Source organism: Myxocyprinus asiaticus, chromosome 5, assembly GCF_019703515.2.
Source record: "Myxocyprinus asiaticus isolate MX2 ecotype Aquarium Trade chromosome 5, UBuf_Myxa_2, whole genome shotgun sequence".
Lineage (NCBI taxonomy): Eukaryota > Metazoa > Chordata > Actinopteri > Cypriniformes > Catostomidae > Myxocyprinus > Myxocyprinus asiaticus.
In genome coordinates, this window is record NC_059348.1 from 18,387,257 (window position 1) to 18,409,249 (window position 21,993).

Below are 21,993 nucleotides of genomic sequence, written 5' to 3' on the forward strand. Positions count from 1 at the left end.
CTAGACCCAATTTAGGAGGGCCCCTTTAAAATTAATCTCAGCCCCCCTAAAAATCTGTGACTGCAATCAGCACGCAAGGGTTTTAAACAGCTGCAGCCGCAACGCTACACTTGTTTGAAGCGAGAAGTGCTTTGTCTTTGGTGGCTTTTCTCACCTGTAAAAACTGTCTACAGCGCGAGCCAATAGCATTGGAGTGTGGGCTGTGAAGGAGCATGTTATTGGTTTGACCCTCAGAACAAATACGCCCCATGTACTCATTTAATTCATGAACGAGAGGATCAGCGACAGCGTCTTTTAACCGATTGAAGGAGAGGAGACATGTCGCTCATTTAATTCAGTTATCTCATTTAACAAGGAGAGAAAGGGGCTGAATTAATTAAGAGTAAAAGTGACTAATGACATTAAAATGACATCAGGATGTAGTTAAAACCTGTAATTACTTTTAGGCTATGTTGTCTTTTTTTGAATACTTTGATGGTCATGCACAGCAGTTCACAAATTTATATGCTTTCTTGTCATATGAGGTGAAATGATATTGATGATATCTAAATGCTGATAAAGTCTCTTAGAAGACACATGAGTTAATAAAGTATAATTAGATTTGTTTCGGTCGTAAACGTCTTTATGCTTTATTAATGGTTTAATGACCCGAAACACATAAAACGTTCATTTGTTGCCACCAATTGGCATAAAAGTGTGATTTAAAAAAATGATTACTAAACGAATAAGTGAACAAATCTGAACTAATGTTTATCTTTATGTTGTATATTAACAGGGTTATTCTACTGAAATTAAAATCTTAATTTGGAGTGATTTTCTCTTTTGAATAAATGCAAAAGACTCAAGTCACGAGTTAATTCACTTCACTAAAAAACAACCAAGTAAGACATTTATTGTAATAGTTTTTGTGGTGTTTTATATAACTTTAATCTATGGAAGTTACAAAATTATTGATTTTTGACTTAAATAAACACAATTTTTTAATTTGATAATGGAAAAATAATGGGGGCCTGGGTAGCTCAGCGAGTAAAGACGCTGACTACCACCCCTGGAGTCGCGAGTTCGAATTCAGGGTGTGCTGAGTGACCAGGTCTCCTAAGCAACCAACTTGGCCCGGTTGCTAGGGAGGGTAGAGTCACATGGGATAACCTCCTCGTGGTCGCTATAATGTGTGGTTCTCGCTCTCGGTGGGGCGTGTGGTGAGTTATTCATGGATGCCGCGGAGAATAGCATGAAGCCTCCACACGCGCAATGTCTCCACGGTAATGCGCTCAACAAGCCAAGTGATAAGATGCGCAGATTGACAGTCGCAGACGCAGAGGCAACTGAGATTCCTCCTCTGCTACCCACAATTATTTTAATAGTTATTTAAACGGTAAACATCTTGAATGATGTAAACAGTTAAAAAAAACACACAAAAAAAAAAACACTATCTATGCTAAAGAGTGGACTACATTAAATATGCACATCTAATAGTGTCATTGGGGCTGAGCCCCCTAGGATTGAAATCCTAGATTCACCCCTGATGGGTGGTCATGAAAGTTGTATCTTACAACACATCTTTTGGCCCTTACATTCCCTTCAACCATATCACAGTCTGAAAAAAAAGTATTCTTTGTATCCCTAATCCAGTAAATTGGAAAGTGGTGTTATTTCTTTGCCAGAGTATAAGGAAGCTAGAGTAGACCTGCCTTAGTATAGAGGTACTTTTACTGCAGATAAGGATTAAATGACTCGGGCTGGTCATTTTATCCTCTTGTCAGTAATCTTTGCAGATAGACCGTCCCCTCCTACAACATACAAAGCATTTCAGAAGTGCTTGTGGGACTCAACTCCCAGTGGTATGTCTTATAATCTGTTTTTCTTTTAAATCCTCCTTTCCAAAATATGGTGGCCTCATTATAACGGCAAAATCTTTATTTTTGCACTACATTTTGGTGACGCTATAGGCGCAGAAAAAAAACAGGCTTTTAAAAGTAGGGAAAATTAGCACAGCAAACAGCTATATCTGAACCGTTTATCACAACATTCCGGGCTTTTTGCGTATTTTAGTTCTGTGTTCACACAGAAAAACTTGGATTTGTGATTCTAAAACTGAGTCATCATGGGAGTAACTAATGATGAGATTTTTCAAAAACAGAGAATCGTCAAGCCCTTTCAGTTCTAGATTTGTGTTCTGGCATCAGTGAACGGTTCATATTTAGCATATTCTGCTTTATGACAGTGTTTGTGAGCAGTGTTGGGCAGATTACTTCTGAAATGTAATCAGGTACTGATTACAAATGACACAACTAAAGGCCTGTTCACACCAAATCCATAACGATTTGCGAGACGGACTTCCAAGGGAAGGTCTATTCACACCGAGTCCATAAAAAATAAAAATAAAAATGATTTCACCCCCTGTACAGTAGGTGGATCTGTTGCTGCTAAACAAACCCTCACCCTTCAGCTGCCAATGCTAGAGATTAATATACAGTATTTAACAATGTTAAAGCATTTATTTACCTGATTTGGTATAACTGTTTCATTATGTTCTTTCCATGGTGTTGATGATTTTGAGGAGTATATAGTCAGTTTTTTATGTGAGTTAGATGAGTAAAGAGCACTGTTGGATATTTACAGTATTTGCACATGTATTTAGCTACGAGTATATTACAAACGTACACCTGTAGCCAACTTCTCTTTTTATAATGCCTGGATAATATAATACAAGGTACAGTGATATAAATACATGTGGAATAATGTACATTAAGAATAACAGGTATATTATAAAATATGATGCATGATATTAAAATAATATAAAAGAACACCCTGGCTCTTGGTCTTTTCTTTTTTTTTTTTATTATTGCAATGCTTTGTTTTATTACACTTGCTATAAAAATATCAACGTTCTGCAATTCATTTGTGTACAGTAAAATATAGCATGTAAAGAGTCTTTTCAGGGATTTTACTACAAGCTTAGTGCAAACGAATTGCCAAACATCGCTGCTACTTTTAATGCCATGAGAATATAACAGGCACAGTGATGTACATATTAAATAATGGTCATTAAGACAAAAAACATAAACGCTTTCAAAAACAGACCGGGTTTATGTTTGCAGTACAAAGGGTTCATGAACTGCAACTATTTCTTTTTAAGTATATCATTTTCGGGAGTGCATCAGCTGCACATCCTATGCCGGTGTTTGCCAGTTCATTAGTGCCACCAACACGCTGGACTGAGCAGCTGCAATGACTCTGGGAAAATGAAAAAATCTCATTGGTCAGTCAGTTTTCATTGCAGTTCAAAGAAAAAAAAATCTGTAAACTCTCTGTAAAAAAACCTTCAGATTGTCAGCGGACGATTTGTTGGACCCGATGTGAATAGCGCCATCAGAATCCATTGTTACCATACAAAAGCTTGTTTGGAACGAATATTTGTACCGAAACAAAAATTCAGTCCATTTTTGACTTGGTGTGAACAGGCCTTAAAACTGTAATCTTAAACATTTAGGTAATAAAAATTTATTACTTGGATAACTTTTGGATTACTTATTGCATGCTTTGGTGAAAATCAAATTTTAAGTATATTAAATACTGTATTGCAATTTATAATGTATCAAGTACTGATTCTTAGAAAGTCAAGACTTATAGGTAATCATTATGTAATTGTGTAAGCCATAAAAATAACTGTAATCTGATTATGCATATTTAGAAATGTAATCAAATTACAAGTACTTTATTTTTGTAATATGGCTACATAATCCAGAGTACACGTAGTCCATTACTTCCCAACACTGTGTCTGAGATTTTGATGTTAATGTGGAAAAAGTAATAGACTGTTGCAACCAATGACCAATGGCAAAATCTCTAATATTTATACGGTGTAATGCCAGGGCATTAAGCATAGAAAACCAAAAATAGCAGATACTATGGAGATATTCACATGCATGCTGAAGATTTGACCTTTACTTTGACACCCTTATGTTTTCTAAATACCTGTGGTGCCAGTTCTCCATTGGTGATGATCCTGGCAATTAGACTCCACTTCCTGTTGCTGGTGGCATTATGGATCATCTTCTTCCTGAGTAGCTCACCCACTGACACATATTCAAAGCTATAGCGCTCGGCGATCTTCAGACACTGTGTCCCTTTACCACTGCCTGGGCCACCTGTTTAGGGAGAAGGTGTCAAGAGAATCAACACTCACTACAGAGACAAAAGCAAATGTATATCCCTTGAGAGTGAATGAAGCCAGAAGTATGATGTCTTGAGCTAACAGGATTTCTTAGATTTTTACTGACCTGGTTTGCCAAACCAGATGACCTTAAACATCTCTTTCTTTAGGTCAGTATCAATTAATAATGACCAAACAAAGCACTGTCCAAAATTTGGCAAAAGCATCGATTTCTATATTCTAGTCGAAGCTGGGATAGTCATTTTGCAGAGAAAGCATAGAAATACATCCCTTGTTTGAGACAGAGAAAGAAGCAAAAATATTACGGCTGTCAATTTAAAGCATTAATTTAATGCAATTAATTATATAAAAAATAACGCATTCAAAATGTTAATGGAATTAACCATGCTTCCTGACCCGTACGTAAATTCAGTAATAAAAGTACATATTGTCCTACCAGCGGAGCAATGCAAGCTTGAAGTTTATGTAACTTTGTGTTTTTATGAGCCGCATCAGCAGGGTGCAGTCAGTGTGCCTCAACAAACCACACAAGCAGCACTGCCACAGAATATGAGCCATTCACACAGATGAAGCACAACAGAAGGCATGGATCTCGAAACATGATTTTCAAAGTTTCAGCTTCTTTTAACTTCACCCCGTTCCTCAACAAACCACACAATTTAAGTTTTTATTCACGTCGGTAGCAAAAATGGAAATGGAAAAGTTGCATGCCAAAGTATGGAAAGCACAGCTAATAACTGCATTCCATATTAAAGCTTTCTGCCTACTCCAAATGTGAAACGCGAACTGAATGTGCTACAAACATTTTAAAACCTTGAACTATTACAGAAACCAAATAGAAAGTAAATCAAAGATGAAGAATAATTGCTGAGATCTACTATCTTAAGACGTAACACCACATGCTGGTAACTTGATTGATGGGATATGCATGTTCATTTGCTTGTGGTCTAAATACAGCTATAGTAACATGTTACTCTAGCAAATTAAATCAATACATCAGTCAACTTAAGAAGAAATGCCTGCAAAGAAGTCTGACAAAGCATGAGGGAAATGTAGAACTATCAGATATCTCAATCTGAACTATTACCAACCTTATGACTCTACAGAGCTGTTTACACCTGGTATTAACATCCATCTCTGGTGATCTGTTCACAAGTGGTCACAGTGCACACATCTGTTTACACCTGGTATTAACATCCATCTCTGGTGATCTGTTCACAAGTGGTCACAGTGCACACATCTGTTTACACCTGGTATTAACATGTGTCTTAAATGCATCTCATGTTACCATTTGTAATTGGATTTCAACGAGGTGAAGGTCATTGATTTCATGACAGCATCCATCACTTAAGTCAGTGTTTGTGCATGTTAAATAAAAACAGAAAAGTAAAAAAAGTGCAGACAACAGCGGTGTTGCTCTCGAATATAAGCCTACTTGAACTTTAATCACACAAATGTGAAGTTTCGAGCAGAATGCTCATAGCTATTTAAGTCTTATATTATAGCCATTTTGTGTCTTATATTTTTAATTTACAAGTATTCATTTAGCAGACACTTCGCATCGAATTATCCTTGTCACTACATACAGGTGAGTAGGTGGTACTTCGCTGTTGATTCTAGATGCATCGGGACATATTCGCCTTTACACTACAAGTGCAATGTTGTAACATGCATTTTTCACTACCTCAAAATGTGGTTTGAGTGATCAGATCAAGTAACAGTTCACCCAATATCTAAATTCTGCTTCTATTTCTCTTGTATATAATAGTTGAGAGTTGTCTCTGCATATTAACATGTGACAGGAAAAATATTTAAACACTGAAAAAATTATACACTTCAGTTTTAATTATTTTATCACATTAACTTAACTCATGCAGATACCCACATCAGACATATCCAAGAGCACATACATAAAAACCAATGTTTTTTTCTCAAACACATGCCAGTACAGTAGGTGCAAGTCTAAAGGTTCAAGCCTGTTATCCGTGATGAAAGTACCCAGACTTTGGGCTTACCTATCATGAGGATGACTTTGGGTCTGGGTCTAGAGGGGTCAAACACTTCATACTCCTCTATGAGCTCCGCTGTCTCAGACAGGTCTGAGTCACTCTCTATGGAGAACTGGTTGATGGGTGGGAGGCGCTCGTACCTCCGATAGGGGAAGTTGGGGCTGTCTGGGAGAACTGCATGGATGAATGCAAATATTTGAGTTAGAGACGTTCTGGTGTCCTTAAACTTGCAAATGAAAATTGTCAACTGTAATTCAGAGTATATGAACATAGAAACACTGTACTGTAAAAAGCTTAGAATACTGGAAAGTCATATTCTCAGCCTCAACAGTCTAATGCATATTGCACACAAATGTACTCTCTTGATCTAGTAAAGCTCTAATATGATTGGCTGACTCAACACAACCTCCACAGGTAAGGACACACAGGTTTTTTATTTGTCCGCCTGGAAACAAAGTCATGTTTACAAGGTATCGGGCACTCAGTCACTGAATTTGCCAAAATTTGTTCGATTACTGGCATTAAGTCTATGAAAGATACTCAGAGATTTGTTTGAGGCACTTAGCAATTAAATATCCACAAGCAGAGCTATATATTCTCCTTTGTTTTTATAAGATATGTCAGTGAAAAAGTTAGATCTTATTTTCTCTTATTTCTTATTTTCCCTTATTAATTGTTCATGATGACTGCTGTGTCACTATTTACATTTTCATGTTAGTCTATTATTGTGGTATAATCTATTTCAGATAAACCCGCCACTAAATGGCACACAAGAACATAATAAACTGCGCTTAACTTTACATGTCAGTCATGCGCCTCTTTTTATCTAATTGGGTGATTCTTGGCCAGAATAAGCTGCAATTTGGACTAGACTTTTTGCCATTTAGGCAAAGGTCTGGTTACGCAAGACAAGGGAAGTCATAGCACAATTAGCCTAGTGTCTATAATTGGATGAATAGGGTTGTTTAGTAGGGAAACTCATTACAGTATGTTTTACTGGACAGGTGCTTTGCATTCATTTGCCTTTGTGCATTGCCGCGGGGTGTGCAGAACAATGTTACCAAGCACAAAATCAGGAAAACCCCTACGGTTGCTTCTCATAGTTTAACAATGCCAGAATAATAAAGAAAGCTTGTTGTGTAATATCCAACAAGAACGACAGCAGCTCTAGTTTGCATGAATTTCAGTGTTGCTTTTGATCTGCACTTGCGTTGGCTGTTGACAACACCTCACTTTAACACCTCAGTTGTTTTCGCAACTCACCATTTCGGAAAAAAGATCGGCGTGACTGCCCACCATTGAGAGGCAGTAAAGACTTCTTCTCCTGACCAACGAATGTGTCCCACCGAACTTTGTCAGTTCCGCCGAGCTCCCTCACCTTCTTAAGACAGGTCTCTAAATAGTCTATTGGGTCATCCGGTCGGTAGTACATCAGACCAGTCAACAGACTCTGGAAAAGCAGTGACAGATCAAGAGGAAAAAACTCTTGTTATAGAAGGTGTACTGTGTATTTACCTTTCTACAGGGCAACCTGTGTATTGAAGTGTTAATGCTGTATGTTGTAATACATGACCAATACAGTTTACAGGTATGTATTAAGGGAAACTGTAACCTATTTGACATGTATCCAGTGTCATTACTATGCACCGAACTGAAAGACAATAATAATAAAAATACAAATCATAAGTTAAGGTCAATCAAAGCCAAGTTAGGAATGCTATTCCTACAAAATAACAAAAGTTTGACATTAGTAATAAAAATAAAAAAATTATTACAATGATCAAATTCCAATTTATCACTTAAAAATCTATATAATCACCACCACCATCACATGTCAAGGACAATCAAAACCAAGCTGGACCAAATCCTCTAAAGAAAGGGGAAATTTTATGTTGATATGCGCCATAAATAATTGCCAGGTTTAATATCAGCAGTGTAAATAGAGGTCTTGACTCCAGTTTTACATTTTCAATAATATATATATATATATATATATATATATAAACAGTAAAAAACAGTCTGTTATTGCATCATTCAGTTTAAAACATTATCAAAACTGTTATAGCCTACTGCTATTTCAAGACTGACTTTTATAATCACCGTTGGACGCTTCTGAGATTAAACTGCTAAATAAACAACAACAAAGGAAAATTATTGGAATTACAGACATTCAGTATATGCGCTAATTTTAAGATTGTGCGTAAAAACGCATAGACACTACGCCTAGAAACGCCAAACCAAATGCAATGCAATAATGTACCAGCTCCTCAGCGACCATATTTACAGCATGAATAATATATATATATATATATAAATATATATATATTAAATTAAATATTATCAAACTATTACGTTTTAATTAGATTAGTTGTTTATGAATCATTACGACTTTAATTTATTCACAATTATATTTACTGAATGTATATAATCATCAACATAATACGATTATTTGGACGCTTTATTACTTTAATTCTTCTAGATTACCAGCACTCGGTTTGGAGACAACATCCCGACATGCCATGTGCCATTTACATGTCATATTTTTCTATGCAATTAACTTATTAATGGCATTTAGGCTATTTCTTTAGTTACGTCCACGGTACGGATCCATTTTCTTAATTTAGAATTTCTCAATTAGAAAAGTTCACACTGAAATCCTCACCTCAAACAGTAGTGGTATCTCTCTTCTGGAGAGATATTCCTTCGCATCGTTGGTGTTCATATCTGTCTTGAGGAAACTATCGATCCTGTTGCGTTGAGTGGATAAATAGTCTGTTCTGTTAAGGACAGTTGCTGGTACACGAATCCGTGATGCTGTCCCGATCTTAACACATTCTCCAAGTGTCTATAAAACTAGATGTCTAAAGATAGCGACACTCTCAGTAAATAGCTGTACATGTGGCATGCTGGTTCTAACCTCTCCCGTTAGTCCTGGTCTTGGGCTCTCACTTCAGTCTTTGAAAACCGCCGACACAACAAGACGATAGAGCTGCATGTTGCCCGCGCGCTGGGGGTGTGTGTGTGTATGTGTGTGTGTGTGTGTGTGTGTGTGTGTGTGTGTGTGTGTGTGTGTGTGTGTTTGGCCAACTGACGTTGCGCGTCTCTTGGGGTTAATGTGAAATGAGAGGAAACCAGAACAAACTGAGAGAACGTGTCACATTTTCTTTTTCACTTCAAAATTCAAATGGTCCTAGCTTTAAATATAGAAATACATAAAAATGTCATTAAGATATTTTTACGTCTTTAAACAAATATAAAATGAATTAGTTTAAATAATAATAATAATAATAATAATAATAATAATAATAATAATAAAACAGATTGCATACTTATATTGTTGTTATTGAACTTTTTGAATATCATTAACTTATCATTATGCCATCATTATTATTATTATGCAATGTATAAATACTATGATCATATTGGCCACACACTCATGCATTCATTTAGTAGGCTAGAAAAGCACAGATTGTTCTCTTTAAGATACCAATGTGAAAACAATAGCATGTCAGCTCTGTCTGATATCAACAAAACATGCAGTATGTTAACTACAAAAAGGGGCAAACATGAATTGCTGGGTCTCATGAGGACATGCTGGTGTGTTACAGATTGTATTGCTAGTATATTATAGTAGCTATAGGGCCTATAGTGTAGTATTTCTGACATAATTTTCACGAGTAATGATCTGAATATATTCAGTGATGGATTGTGTCATTTTTTTAATTTTTTTATTTATCCTCCATCTGACCTAAAACCTCAATTAATCCATTATCAGTGCTCCAGATTGCCTGCTGATAAATAGGACCTAGAAAACATGACCATGTAGGCTAAATCAGAAGGTTTGTAAGGGGGAAATAATTCAGATTCTCTTACATTTGTTAGAGTTGAATTTTGCCAGCTGATCTCTGAAGGAACAGTGATGGGTAAAACAAACCGTACAAACAAACAGCCTGTTTTGTCTGATGCCTAATCCTGGTATAAATAAATAAATGAGTATGAGCAAGTTTTCAGTGCTTCATTTATGACTGATTATTATGCCTTTTTTAAAGGTGACCTTTTTTTATTATAAATTTTTTTTATTCAAGTTTTAATTATTTACAGCATGCTGTACCAGCTGTTGCTTAAATTTATAGGGTTTAACTTCTGAATTTCTAAGTTTTGGCATTTCACGTCCCTCTTTTTCCTAAATAATAGCATGCACTTGAGCTGGCATGGACTCCAAAAGATTTACATTAGTCATTTAGCAGATGCTTTTGTCCTAAGTGACTTACAAATGACACAACAAGCAATCTGTCATTAAAAATTCAACAATATCTTCAGTATAGGACTGCCAAGTTCTCACAGTGGCTGGAGTAGTAGAGATGCTAGCGCAGAAGAAAGAGGCAAGGATTTGTTTTATTTTTTATTGTTAAATAGTAAATACATTTACTGTGGATTGGTTAAGTGTTAACGGAACAGATGGTGTTTTCAGCTGTTTCTTGAATGCTGGTATCAGCAGAATATTTGCACAAGATTGTGTGCATAATCTGATGATCTATGATATCCAGCATGATTTGAGAATATTCCATCCTGAGTATCTTGTGTACTTCAATGGATGCAAGAAAATGTGACTAGAATGTGTTCATACAACGAAAGGAGTTAACATGGTCAAAGTCACAAATTTGATTAGAGACCTAGAAACAGTGCAGACTCTTAGACAGGCTATTTCTTCTTCATGTTACATAATGACGTGTCTCTTTTTTTTAATACTTCTTTCAGAAGCCGAAAACAGTTTGTTTCCAGTTTTACATAAAAATGGCTTTATTTGTTTGGTCTCAGATTTATGACTCCACTATAAAAGATATATATACAAAATTATCCACTATCTACACTTTATATAAAAAATATATATATATATATATATATATATATATATATATATATATATATATATATATATATATATATATATATATATATATATAAATAAGCATGCATTTTCTCCATTTAAATAGCTGATCTGCAACCTTTATTTTGAAAAGAGGGACTTTTATACAAGCCGGAAGTAGGGCGCTTCCTGACTGTAAACTGTGCCTGTCACTGCACTGGTGACAAAATGGATTATTGCTTTTTATTGACAGTATGTGCATTTATATATTTGCTTGTTTCCATACCTCATGCACACAGTGATTATGTTGAGGTAAGTGTCTTCATTCACAGCTGTTGAATAGTGTCTTTTGGATTCACTGAATAGGAAATTAAGCTTTCACCAGTCACAGCTCAGCTCAGAAAAGCAATCATGAAAAGGCTTATAAATGTTTATTTCAGTATTTAATATTGGCTTTAAATCCGATTCGTTTATTTATATTTTACAACTTTTAAAATTTGCCCAGTAAATACTCATGACCGCAGAAATCAGCAGTATCTTATGACTGTGTCTCAAATCTGCCTATCTAGACAGCCTTTTTGGACGCCTTTGATTCCCAGAGATGCTGTTTATGTAGGCAACAGACTAGGTCTTTAGGACACAACCTATGTCTGACGGATGCTTGTTTTGTTGTTTACTGGTCTTGTTGCATGCTGTGGTTTAGTTTGCCATTTGGCGTTGTTTCCCAATTACTGATTTGTGTAATTATCTTGGCTGACAGGCAGCTTCCTGTTCAAATGACAACAAAACACAAACTGTCGGTTCTGACATTTGTCATTTCTTTGTCATCTCGTCAGAGCAAATCTGTTCTCCTTTTCTGGAAGAGTGAGCAAATCTAAAATCACTTGTTGTGTTCAGAGGCAGTTGACAAACATTTGTTGTCATTGCTGTTTCTCACTCTTGAACAGTTATTATATAAATGTTCTACATGACTTTCTATGCATGTTAAAAAAGTGACGTCTGAATATCTCCAAATCTCACGTCATCTTTTCTCTGTCTCATCCTTCAGTTCTCTCTGACATTAGACTTCTGAGCTCAGGCTTTCATACGTTTCAGCAACTTCATATATGAATCATTTCAGTTTCATGATTTATAAATAAAACCATCACAAGGTCTTTTGGCTGTATGTGTTAAAATGTAATGCCAGTATTATTGTATTGATCGAGGTATTTCATATGTCTTTAAAGCAGAGGACTCGGGAGTAACCTGCAGTCTCCCTGTTATCTCTTATCAGTCTAGATTCATGGTTTCTACCCATAGCTTTTGTTTTCTTTCATTTCATTTGTCATTACTTTTCTTCAGTCCCCCGTTCATTCTCCAGGACATTCTGTTTACAGAATGCTTATAATTAAAAGTTTTATTTTCAAAGATGATCTTCAATATTTGGCTATTTCGGCCAACTAGTTTTAAAGCTTCAGCAAACATGCACATGATGTTTTAAAGCCACTGCTGCAGACAGTGCTACTGCAAATACAGCTGAATGCAGTCATTACACACCATGCCATTCTACTTAATACAGCACAAAACAGCACTGAATCAGTACATACAGGGGCAATTTTGCCAGCTAGCACCTGACCACTATATATTACAGTACATCTATAATGTCAGTGGCTTTCATTAGCTTTCAAACATTAGACAAAGTCTCAGTGTGGCCTTGATTTTCTCAGTAGACTTGCCTGAAAAGAAAGAATGTTTACGTTTCGTACCATTTTTGAGAGTTTGATTATATTAATAACGCAATAATAGCCTCTATTGAAGGGATAGTTCACCCAAAAATGAAAATTCTCTCATCATTTACTCACCCTCAGGCCATCCCATATGTGTGTGACTTTCTTTCTTCTGCAGAACACAAATGAAGATTTTTAGAAGAATATCTCAGCTCTGTAGGTCCATACAATACAAGTGAATGGTGACCAGAACTCCAGTGGTTAAATCCATGTCTTCTGAAGTGATAAGATCAGTGGGTGAGAAACAGATTAATATTTAAGTCATTTTTTCCGATTCATGTCCACTTTCACTTTTACCACCACATTCTTCTTATTTAGTTTTTTTGGCCATTAGCATTCTTCATGCATATTGCCATCTACTGGTCAAAGCTGGAGATTTTATGTAAAAAAAAGAACTTAAATATTGATCTGTTTCTCACCCACACCCATCATATCACTTCAGAATCATGGATTTACCCACTGGAGTCGTATGGATTACTTTTATGCTGACTTTGTGATTTTTGGAGCATCAAAGCTTTGGTCACCATTTACTTGTATTGTATGGACCACAAGAGCTGAAATATGCTTCTAAAAATCTACATTTGTGTTCTGCAGAAGAAAGAAAGTCATACACATCTGGGATGGCTTGAGGGTGAGTACATGAGCAAATTTTCATTTTTGGGTGAACTACTGTATCCTTTTAAGGAAACACATTGCAAAAAGGAATAGCCTATTTTAATCTTCTAAATTAACATTGCATCGTGGTCAGTCATTATTAGCACCGTACCATTTCATCTTCTGATTGTTCTTCAGACCAAAGCCGCCAAATTCTTCAGCAGTGGCCACACCAACAACTGGGCAGTTCTGGTAAGCTTGACCTTTGACTTTTTGAGCTGTCTAATACACTTGCTAACCCATTTTGTTCTTCTTGAAATTTTGAGACTTTTCCTCATTTAGGGTCATGAATGTGCACTCAAAGTGTAGACACACACATTTTGGAAAGCCTGTACACAATTGGTCAACAATGATGACCCACATACTTTTATAAATTTAGCTGCACAGGCACAAAATAAAAACATTTCATTGATGTGTCTTTGTTATGTCTGGTTGGCTCTGCACTGTGAGGGTAAAAGGAGCTTTTAGACTTTCTCAGACACAGATAGTAAAATGAGCTCTAAAAGACTAACAGCTGAAGAAGTCCTTTCACAGATTATGGGCTGTGAAACTGAAATAAATAAAGACATTTCTGAGATAGAAGTTGCTTTAGAAATGAAGGATGCTCCAGAGACAGAGGAAAATTTTAAGATCCATATCCTGACTTTTTTGTAGATGAAGAAGCTTCCGAGACAGAGGGCAATGTAGCTGAAAATCCAGCAGCTGAACTCTCAAAAAAGTGCACACTTACTTTGTGCTCATTGTGTAGAATGTAATTATAATAAAAAGGGTTAAATATTGTTTACAGTGACTGTAAATGAGCTTACCTTTACAAAAAAAAAAAAAAAAAAAGCCTTAAAGGGAAATTAAAAATCAATTTTACTACAGAGCAATATCAAAATGTCACAGAGTTGTCATACTGTTTGTGAAAAAAAAATGTTTAATACAAATGTAAAATGTTGAAAATGATTGTTCTTAAATTTGTCAAGTGTGTTGAAGTGTTCATGGAAATTATAAAATCTTTAAAAAATAGTTGTTTTGTTTGTAGTCGCAGTTTGTGAAAAGGAAAATTTTTAAATGAAATGTACTTTTATAATTTTTATTTAATCATAGTTTAAATTTCATATGGTCTCATATTTCTCATATTTATTTCAGTCTCTGAAGCCACAATGAAGGTCTTCTCTTTTTATCTAATCCTTGTCTGTTTTGCAGGGTGATTTTTGGCAAATTGCATTGAAACCAATTAGGGTCAATTTGACCCCTAATCTAGAGGGTATACCCATTTGTATTTAACATAATAGGAGAGTTCATGTCAAAATCCTAAACATGCACTTTCCTTATTGAAACATTATGTAAGGAATCATTTAATGTCAACTGGTCATCGCATCACATTTTATCTGTGCCTGGGACAGCGGTCAGTTACAGTATACAGTTTAGTGTGCATTATACAAAAATAATTGTCCAAGTATTCCAGAGAGCCATGGAATAAATTGAGTTTCACAATATAATGTATTTATCAAAAATATTGCCTTCAAATGCTTGTCGGTAAACTGGATTTATCTTGTGGCAAACTGAAACATATATTAATGTGCAGTGAGTGCACTACTGTGTGTAAAACTATCATTAACCATCTTCATTGTTTCATGGCATGATTTTATTTTGTATTTATAATATTTCCTTGTTTTTCTTAGTTTCTTGAACTTAAGATGCCTCCTGAGTCTTAAAATATTGCTTTTCCCATTATTTTTGAAATTTAATTTGCTTATGTCTAGGTCTGCACATCTAGATTCTGGTTTAATTACCGACACGTGGCGAACACACTGTCAGTATACAGGAGCGTAAAGAGACTGGGCATTCCAGACAGGTAAACACACAGTCATTTGTTTCAGTTACACTCATGTTTCCTTTAGACATACTTGTAGAAGAAATGCCTAATGTTTCACAATATAATTGGATCAACCTACTGAATATGAACTGTTTTTACCTCCCATCATCCTCGTTATAGTGACATTTTATTTTAATTGTCTTTCATCAATTGTTTTGCTGTTATTTAAATTGTAATCTCTAGAGATAGCTCGCTTTTATAACAGTGAGGCAGTGATATATGTGTCTCTAGCCACAGGAAAGTCCTGCACAATCTTCCTGTCTGCTCTGATCAGATGTGTTTGCTCTGCTTTCCGCAGTCACATAGTGCTGATGCTAGCCGACGATATGGCCTGTAACTATAGAAACCCCAAACCAGCCACTGTGTTCAGCCATAAAAACATGGAGCTTAATGTGTATGGAGACGATGTGGAGGTGGATTACAGAGGTTATGAGGTGAGGCTGCTCTTGAACATAACATAGACTAGTAATTTCATTTAAAAAGTCTGATAGTTCCTCCAAAATGAGAAAAAGTTGTAATCTTTAGTTTAGTTTAGGATAGATATAATGTTTAAATTTGTAGTGTGCGATTCATATTTGCTTATCCAGCCTGGTCTCATGACATTTACGTGAGTATTGCTACGTTTTTGCAAAACGTAATTTATGTGGTGTATTACACGTTTGGCTGCAGTTTGAAAGTGAAATGTCCCTCTGAGGGCATCAAAACCCAGTGAAATGAGGTTGTATTCACACTAGTGCCCCACCGATATCTCGGTTATATGTTTACCGATATGCACCGATATGAAAACATTTTTCAGAACATATAATGCAGAAAACAATGCTTTAGAATTGGTGTCATTACGTAGTTTGTCCAGCAAAGTGCACTCCGACTCCATTGTTTACAGAGCTGACTCTGAGCTGACCGTGGCTCTGCAGACAGAGCGGAGTTAAACAGTGCGGATTTGAGCGTACTTTTCTCATTAAATTGCTAACTAGTTTGTGAAATACATACTGGAAAGTTAATAAACAATGACCCCATCATTTTATATAACTAATATAACGTTAACCCTGTCCCTGACAACCATGTCACTCATGTTTATCACGTCTGTTTGCTGTTAGCCAGCTATAGTTTGTCAGTAATGTAGCAGATTGAAATGTAAACATCAGAGCATCTTTTTGCAGCTCAGCAGACAACGGTGCGGTGGTGAATTGTGACTGTTCAGTGTTGATTTCACGCTATGTTATTACCTAGTTGGTGAGACGCAATGCTGGAAAGTAAAATAAACAACGTCCATCTTTTACTCTCTGTAGCAACAAGCTTATAGCTAAGTAGCTAATCACGTAGCTACTTTCATACCTTGTCAGCGTGTAAACATGTATTCACCAAACTGTTTTATTCAGGGTTCGCAGTTTGGTACCCCCTTCAACCGAACAATTCCAGTCGTTGCATTTATAAAATGTAATATTTAAAAGTCTGGTTTTCCAGACATTAAAATAGGATACGTAATAAAAGTAGATTTAATAAATAGTATATTTGCCCTTTGTAAATAATAATATGTAGGAACTGTATCTAAAATAAATGAGGCATGAAAAATAAATACTAATACAACAGGCTGGAAAAATAGACATTTATTCATTTTATTATCCTATATATATATTTTGAATGTGTTGAAACTTGACACCGGGCAACGCACCCTAAAAACGGCACCGTTAGATCGGTTTCATGCTGAAGAGCCGCTTAAAAGTACGTTTTTTTTTTCTCTCTCGTAAATGTAAATGAGTGTAAATGCCAACACCATCATATATGTCGAAAGGACTGATGCCTGTCAACCAAAACATGAGCTCATTGATGTCATTAAATGAGTCTGCTTTTTTATTCCATCAGTTACTCTTGGTCGGAGTCTTCCGTAAATATTTAGTTTATACATAGGGTTACGTCCTACATTAATTTGATGGTGCAACGCTCAAATATTTATTAGAGCGTAAATTGTGACTTAGTGCCCATTTATGCCACAACTAGGCTAAGTTGTAACGTACGTAGAGCTGGTGCAGCCGGCCCCTGATGTTTATTTAGCTATTTATTTTATTTTAATTTATTCTTTATTTTAATGGTCAGCATTTGACTGATACTAAACATACAGTACTGATGTTTATTTAGCTATTTATTGTATTTTTATTTATTCTCTATTTAAATGGTCAGCAATTGACAGATACTAAACAGTACTGATGTTTATTAAGCTATTTATTGTATTTTTATTTATTATTTATTTTCTCAGTGTTCATTTCTAGAATTTGTTGACAATGTATAATAATAATGTCAAATTTTCTTTGATAAAAATATCTGTTTAAGAAAGCAGCCTTCTGAGTACCTTTGCATAGTTCATATCGGTGCAAAATTGATGCACAATCCACATAGAAAAGGTCTGTTTATAATCCAAAAAATTAGCTATATCGGTCACCATATCGGTAATCGGTGAATTTCCCCCCTCTAAAATTGGTATCGGTCTCAAAAATCCCATATCGGTCAGGCTCTAATTCACACAACCTTTTGAAGGTGGATTTGGAGGTTTTAATGAGTAAAACGTACATCCCTTAACAAAAACTTTACCCTAAACCTAACCAATAATGTTTTAAAATGTAAATGAGACAATAAAAAAGAGAACCTAACCCAACCAACACCTTAACCCAACCGTTAGTGTTTTAAAATGCAAAAGTGAAATGAAAAGCAGTTTTTTTTCTTTTTCTGAAGCATCAAGCCAACCAATGCCAAAACCCAACCGAAAGTGTTTTAAAATTCATAAGCTAAATAAAAAGCACATTTTCTGAAGCAAGCATGTCTTCTCATGTTGCTTACATGACACTGGTGTCATGTTTCAGATTGCGTTATTAAGTGGTCTTGAACCCTAGTCTGCTGGGCTCTAAGTCCAGTGCTCTACCATGTGAGCTTATCACAATTGAATAAGTGCATATAAGTAGGAGGGTCTATAATACAAGTGTAAAAAATGTCTCGTTTTTCAAACAATACGTTAGAGTAAAAGTCTGTCGATATCATAACATAGCAGTGTATGAGTAATCGAGAGAAAAAGTGTTTATAAAGTCCTAATCAGCTTTTGACTGTATTATTTGTGTGAATGTGAATAATAATAAATAAAAAAAACAGTTGTTGTAGCACTTCTAGTGTTCATTTAATCTAGAAACTGCAGTGATTTGTACCTGAAGATGCATATAACCAGTTTTGGAAAAATGTATATCGAGTCACAATTTCACTATGAGACCAGGTTGGCTTATCAGAGTTGGAGTCAAAACCAGACCACCCAAGACACAGACCTAAACCAAGACCTAACCCCAAGAACCAGGCTGACAATTTTAATAATGCAAAATAGAGAAAATGCTTAATGTTTTGCTGCATTTATTTAAAATCATTCAGAGCCATGACTTTTCTGTAAAGTCTCTGTAATGGTCAAGATACCACGCTGACTAGTGGTTGATGTAATTATCTCCTTACTATGCTGGAAATAGAGTTTCACCTTTGTATAGGACCATAAGCCCAGATCAAGATCCAGTAGTAGACTTTACGTTTTTTGACCCTGACCGAGACACTGAGTAATGAGACCCAGACCAAGGCCAAGGCAATGAGATCAAGGCTCCAACTCTGCAGCTGACATACTGTAGATCTGAAGATTTTTCCAAATATGAACTTATTAGGGATGTGAAACACTACGTATTTTCTAAATCTAGTCGATTGGTTGTCTAAATGACTAGTAGACTAGTCTATCTAAAGGAAACCCTGTATAATTAGACTGATTTAGGGGCATGTCCAGCAAACACTGATCAGACATGTTTCTTAAGGAGCGTTCACATAGGATGTGTCCTTGCATGCAAAAGCAACGGGACTGGGTAAAACACAATGGAACAGAGCTTGGGGTTCTTGATATGTATTTTTAAAAGGGATGCAACGACACTCTTACTGGAGTTATCTTATGCCTGCCCTTCTATATGTGATCTGGGAGTAGTGGTGAAAAGGTTTTTGTCTGCTCTAATTGGATGTTACACTACCCTGGAATAGAGAGTAGTTAAAGGGAGAGTTCAAGTAGCAACAGAGCAGCTATAGACCATGTCCAAGAAATTACAAAGGTGAGAACGATGTCAAAAGTGTTTTGTCACGATTAACAGACATCTTCACTTGCTATATCAGCTAATTGCCATGATTATTTCCTGTTTAAGGTCACAGTAGAGAATTTCCTGCGGGTCCTGACAGGACGGCTACCCCCCAGCACCCCTCGATCCAAACGGCTACTGTCAGATGATCGCAGCAATATTCTCATCTACCTGACGGGTACAATCTGTGTATTTCTAGGGAACACTGCCTCATTATGAACCTTTCTATTCCTCTCTTTGCCTGAATGTGTGAATCTCTGTTTTCACAGGTCATGGTGGGAATGGCTTCCTCAAATTCCAGGATTCAGAGGAGATCAGCAACATGGAGCTGGCTGATGCCTTTGAGCAGATGTGGCAGAAGAGGAGGTAATTGGACAGAGCTCAAAGGGAAAAGCTTTCACTGTTGAAACTGGCATAATGTATTTAGTATATAAAAAGATTGTAGTACATATAATCTCTGTGACATGATCAGTGGTGTTGTCGTGTTTTGTTGAAAGATCTGGGCTGGTAACAAAAGGTTGTAGGTTCTAACCCTGCAAGGGTTAATCTATGAACTCTCACCATGGTGCTCATGATCAAGACACTGAATCTAAGGGTACTCCAATGGGATTGTCCCTTTTATAAGTGAACTGTAAGTTTCTATGAATAACCCACTGAATGGATGACACTTCTATCCCTCACAGCCTTGTTTCATTTGCATCAAATTAAATATGGTGTGTACCCTGACTAAGGTCCATTACTAAGACTAAGGTCTTACAATGTGCTAATTTACAGTTTCACAGTCATCTCACTCTAACATTGTCTTCATTATTTATAATAGTAAAGGTGCATTCACATGTACAGTGATTTGCTGTGACAAAATGAGTGGAAGTCATTCATTTTTATGTAAGTATATTAATGGCAAATATCTTTAAGCAAAAAAACTCTGAATTGAGCTAATTGAAACATAAACGCATTGCATTAACATTGCTTGCATTGGGGGGATGCATTTTCATACGGTTGTATGTTTAAGCTGTGAATATTTAAATTGAAAACATTTTGCACAAAATTTCATAATTCAAAATTTAATGATAAATATTCACCTTCCAAAGTTCATGTCCAAAATATTTTGTTTTTTTGTTTGTTTTTGCTTTTGTTTTTTACTTCATCTGTATTATTCGACAGTTAATTTTTGGTCCATAATATTTTGCTTTGCAATTCAGTGTCCTCTTTGTCCAAAGACCTTTATCTTATATATATATATATATATATATATATATATATATATATATATATATATATATATATATATATACTATAAAACAGCAAAATCTGTACATTATTCCAAACTTTTGGCCACCAGTGTGTGTGTGTGTGTGTGTGATATATGTATGTGTGTATATATGTATATATATATATATGTGTATATATGTATATATATATGTATATATATATATATATATATATATATATATATATATATATATATATATATATATATGATATATAATTGCTGTTTTGGAAGGAAATTGGTACTTTAATTCACCAGAGTGCCATTGAACTGATCACAAAGTATAGTCAGGACATTACTGATGTAAAAAACAGCACCATCACTATTTGAAAAAAGTCATTTTTGATCAAATCTAGACAGGCCACATTTCCAGCAGCCATCACTCCAACACCTTATCCTTGAGTAATCTTGTTAAATTGCTAATTTGGTACTAGAAAATCACCATTATATCAAACACAGTTGAAAGCTATTTGGTTCGTTAAATGAAGCTTAACCTCGTCTTTGTGTTTGTTTTTGAGTTGCCACAGTATGCAATAGACTGGCATGTCTTAAGGTCAATATTAGGTCAAAAATGGCAAAAAAGAAACAGTTTTCTCTAGAAACTCGTCAGTCAATCATTATTTTGAGAAATGAAGGCTATACAATGCTTGAAATTGCCAAAAAACTGAAGATTTCATACAAAGGTGTACACTACAGTCTTCAAAGACAAAGGACAACTGGCTCTAACACAACCACTGGAGTGGTAGTGACATAGTGGGCTAAAGTACATAACTGGTAATCAGGTTGCTGGTTCGATCCCCACAGCCACCACCAGCAAGGCACTTAACTCCAGGTTGCTCCAGGGGAATTGTCCCTGTAATAAGTGCACTGTAAGTCGCTTTGGATTAAAGCGTCTGCCAAATGCATAAATGTAAATGTAAATATAACAAGGACAGAAAGAGATGTGGAAGGCCAGATGTACAACCAAACAAGAGGATAAGTACATCAGAGTCTCTAGGTGAATAAAAGTACCAATTTCTTTCCATTAGAGCAAAATCTGGTGTTGGAGTGATGGCTGCTGGAAATGGGGCCTGTCTAGATTTGATAAAAAAATGACTTTTTTCAAATAGTGATGGTGCTGTTTTTTACATCAGAAATGTCCTGACTATACTTTGTCATCAGCTGAATGCCACTTTGGTGAATTAAAGTACCAATTTCCTTCCGAAACAGCGAAATCTGTACATTATTCCAATCTTTTTGCCGCCAGTGTG

The 21,993-nt window shown here is 35.7% G+C and overlaps 2 protein-coding genes across 2 annotated transcripts in view; one reads left to right on the top strand and one right to left on the bottom strand.

The window, feature by feature from the left end:
• LOC127441616 (adenylate kinase isoenzyme 5-like) overlaps positions 1-9,187 on the bottom strand; it is a 126,901-nt gene extending 117,714 nt beyond the window's left edge. The window contains exons 1-4 of the mRNA XM_051699215.1: positions 8,849-9,187; positions 7,450-7,636; positions 6,193-6,360; positions 3,979-4,151 (exon numbers count right to left, since the gene is read on the bottom strand). Coding sequence (XP_051555175.1) covers positions 3,979-4,151; positions 6,193-6,360; positions 7,450-7,636; positions 8,849-8,908 — 588 coding nt within the window. The 5' untranslated portion in view covers positions 8,909-9,187. The remainder of the gene's footprint in view (positions 1-3,978; positions 4,152-6,192; positions 6,361-7,449; positions 7,637-8,848) is intronic.
• Positions 9,188-11,234: 2,047 nt separating this feature from the next.
• Positions 11,235-21,993, top strand: part of LOC127441620 (GPI-anchor transamidase-like) — a 47,625-nt gene continuing 36,866 nt past the window's right edge. Inside the window, exons 1-6 of the mRNA XM_051699220.1 lie at positions 11,235-11,365; positions 13,612-13,665; positions 15,225-15,316; positions 15,636-15,771; positions 19,540-19,651; positions 19,743-19,839. Of these exons, the coding sequence (XP_051555180.1) occupies positions 11,282-11,365; positions 13,612-13,665; positions 15,225-15,316; positions 15,636-15,771; positions 19,540-19,651; positions 19,743-19,839 (575 nt within the window). The 5' untranslated portion in view covers positions 11,235-11,281. The remainder of the gene's footprint in view (positions 11,366-13,611; positions 13,666-15,224; positions 15,317-15,635; positions 15,772-19,539; positions 19,652-19,742; positions 19,840-21,993) is intronic.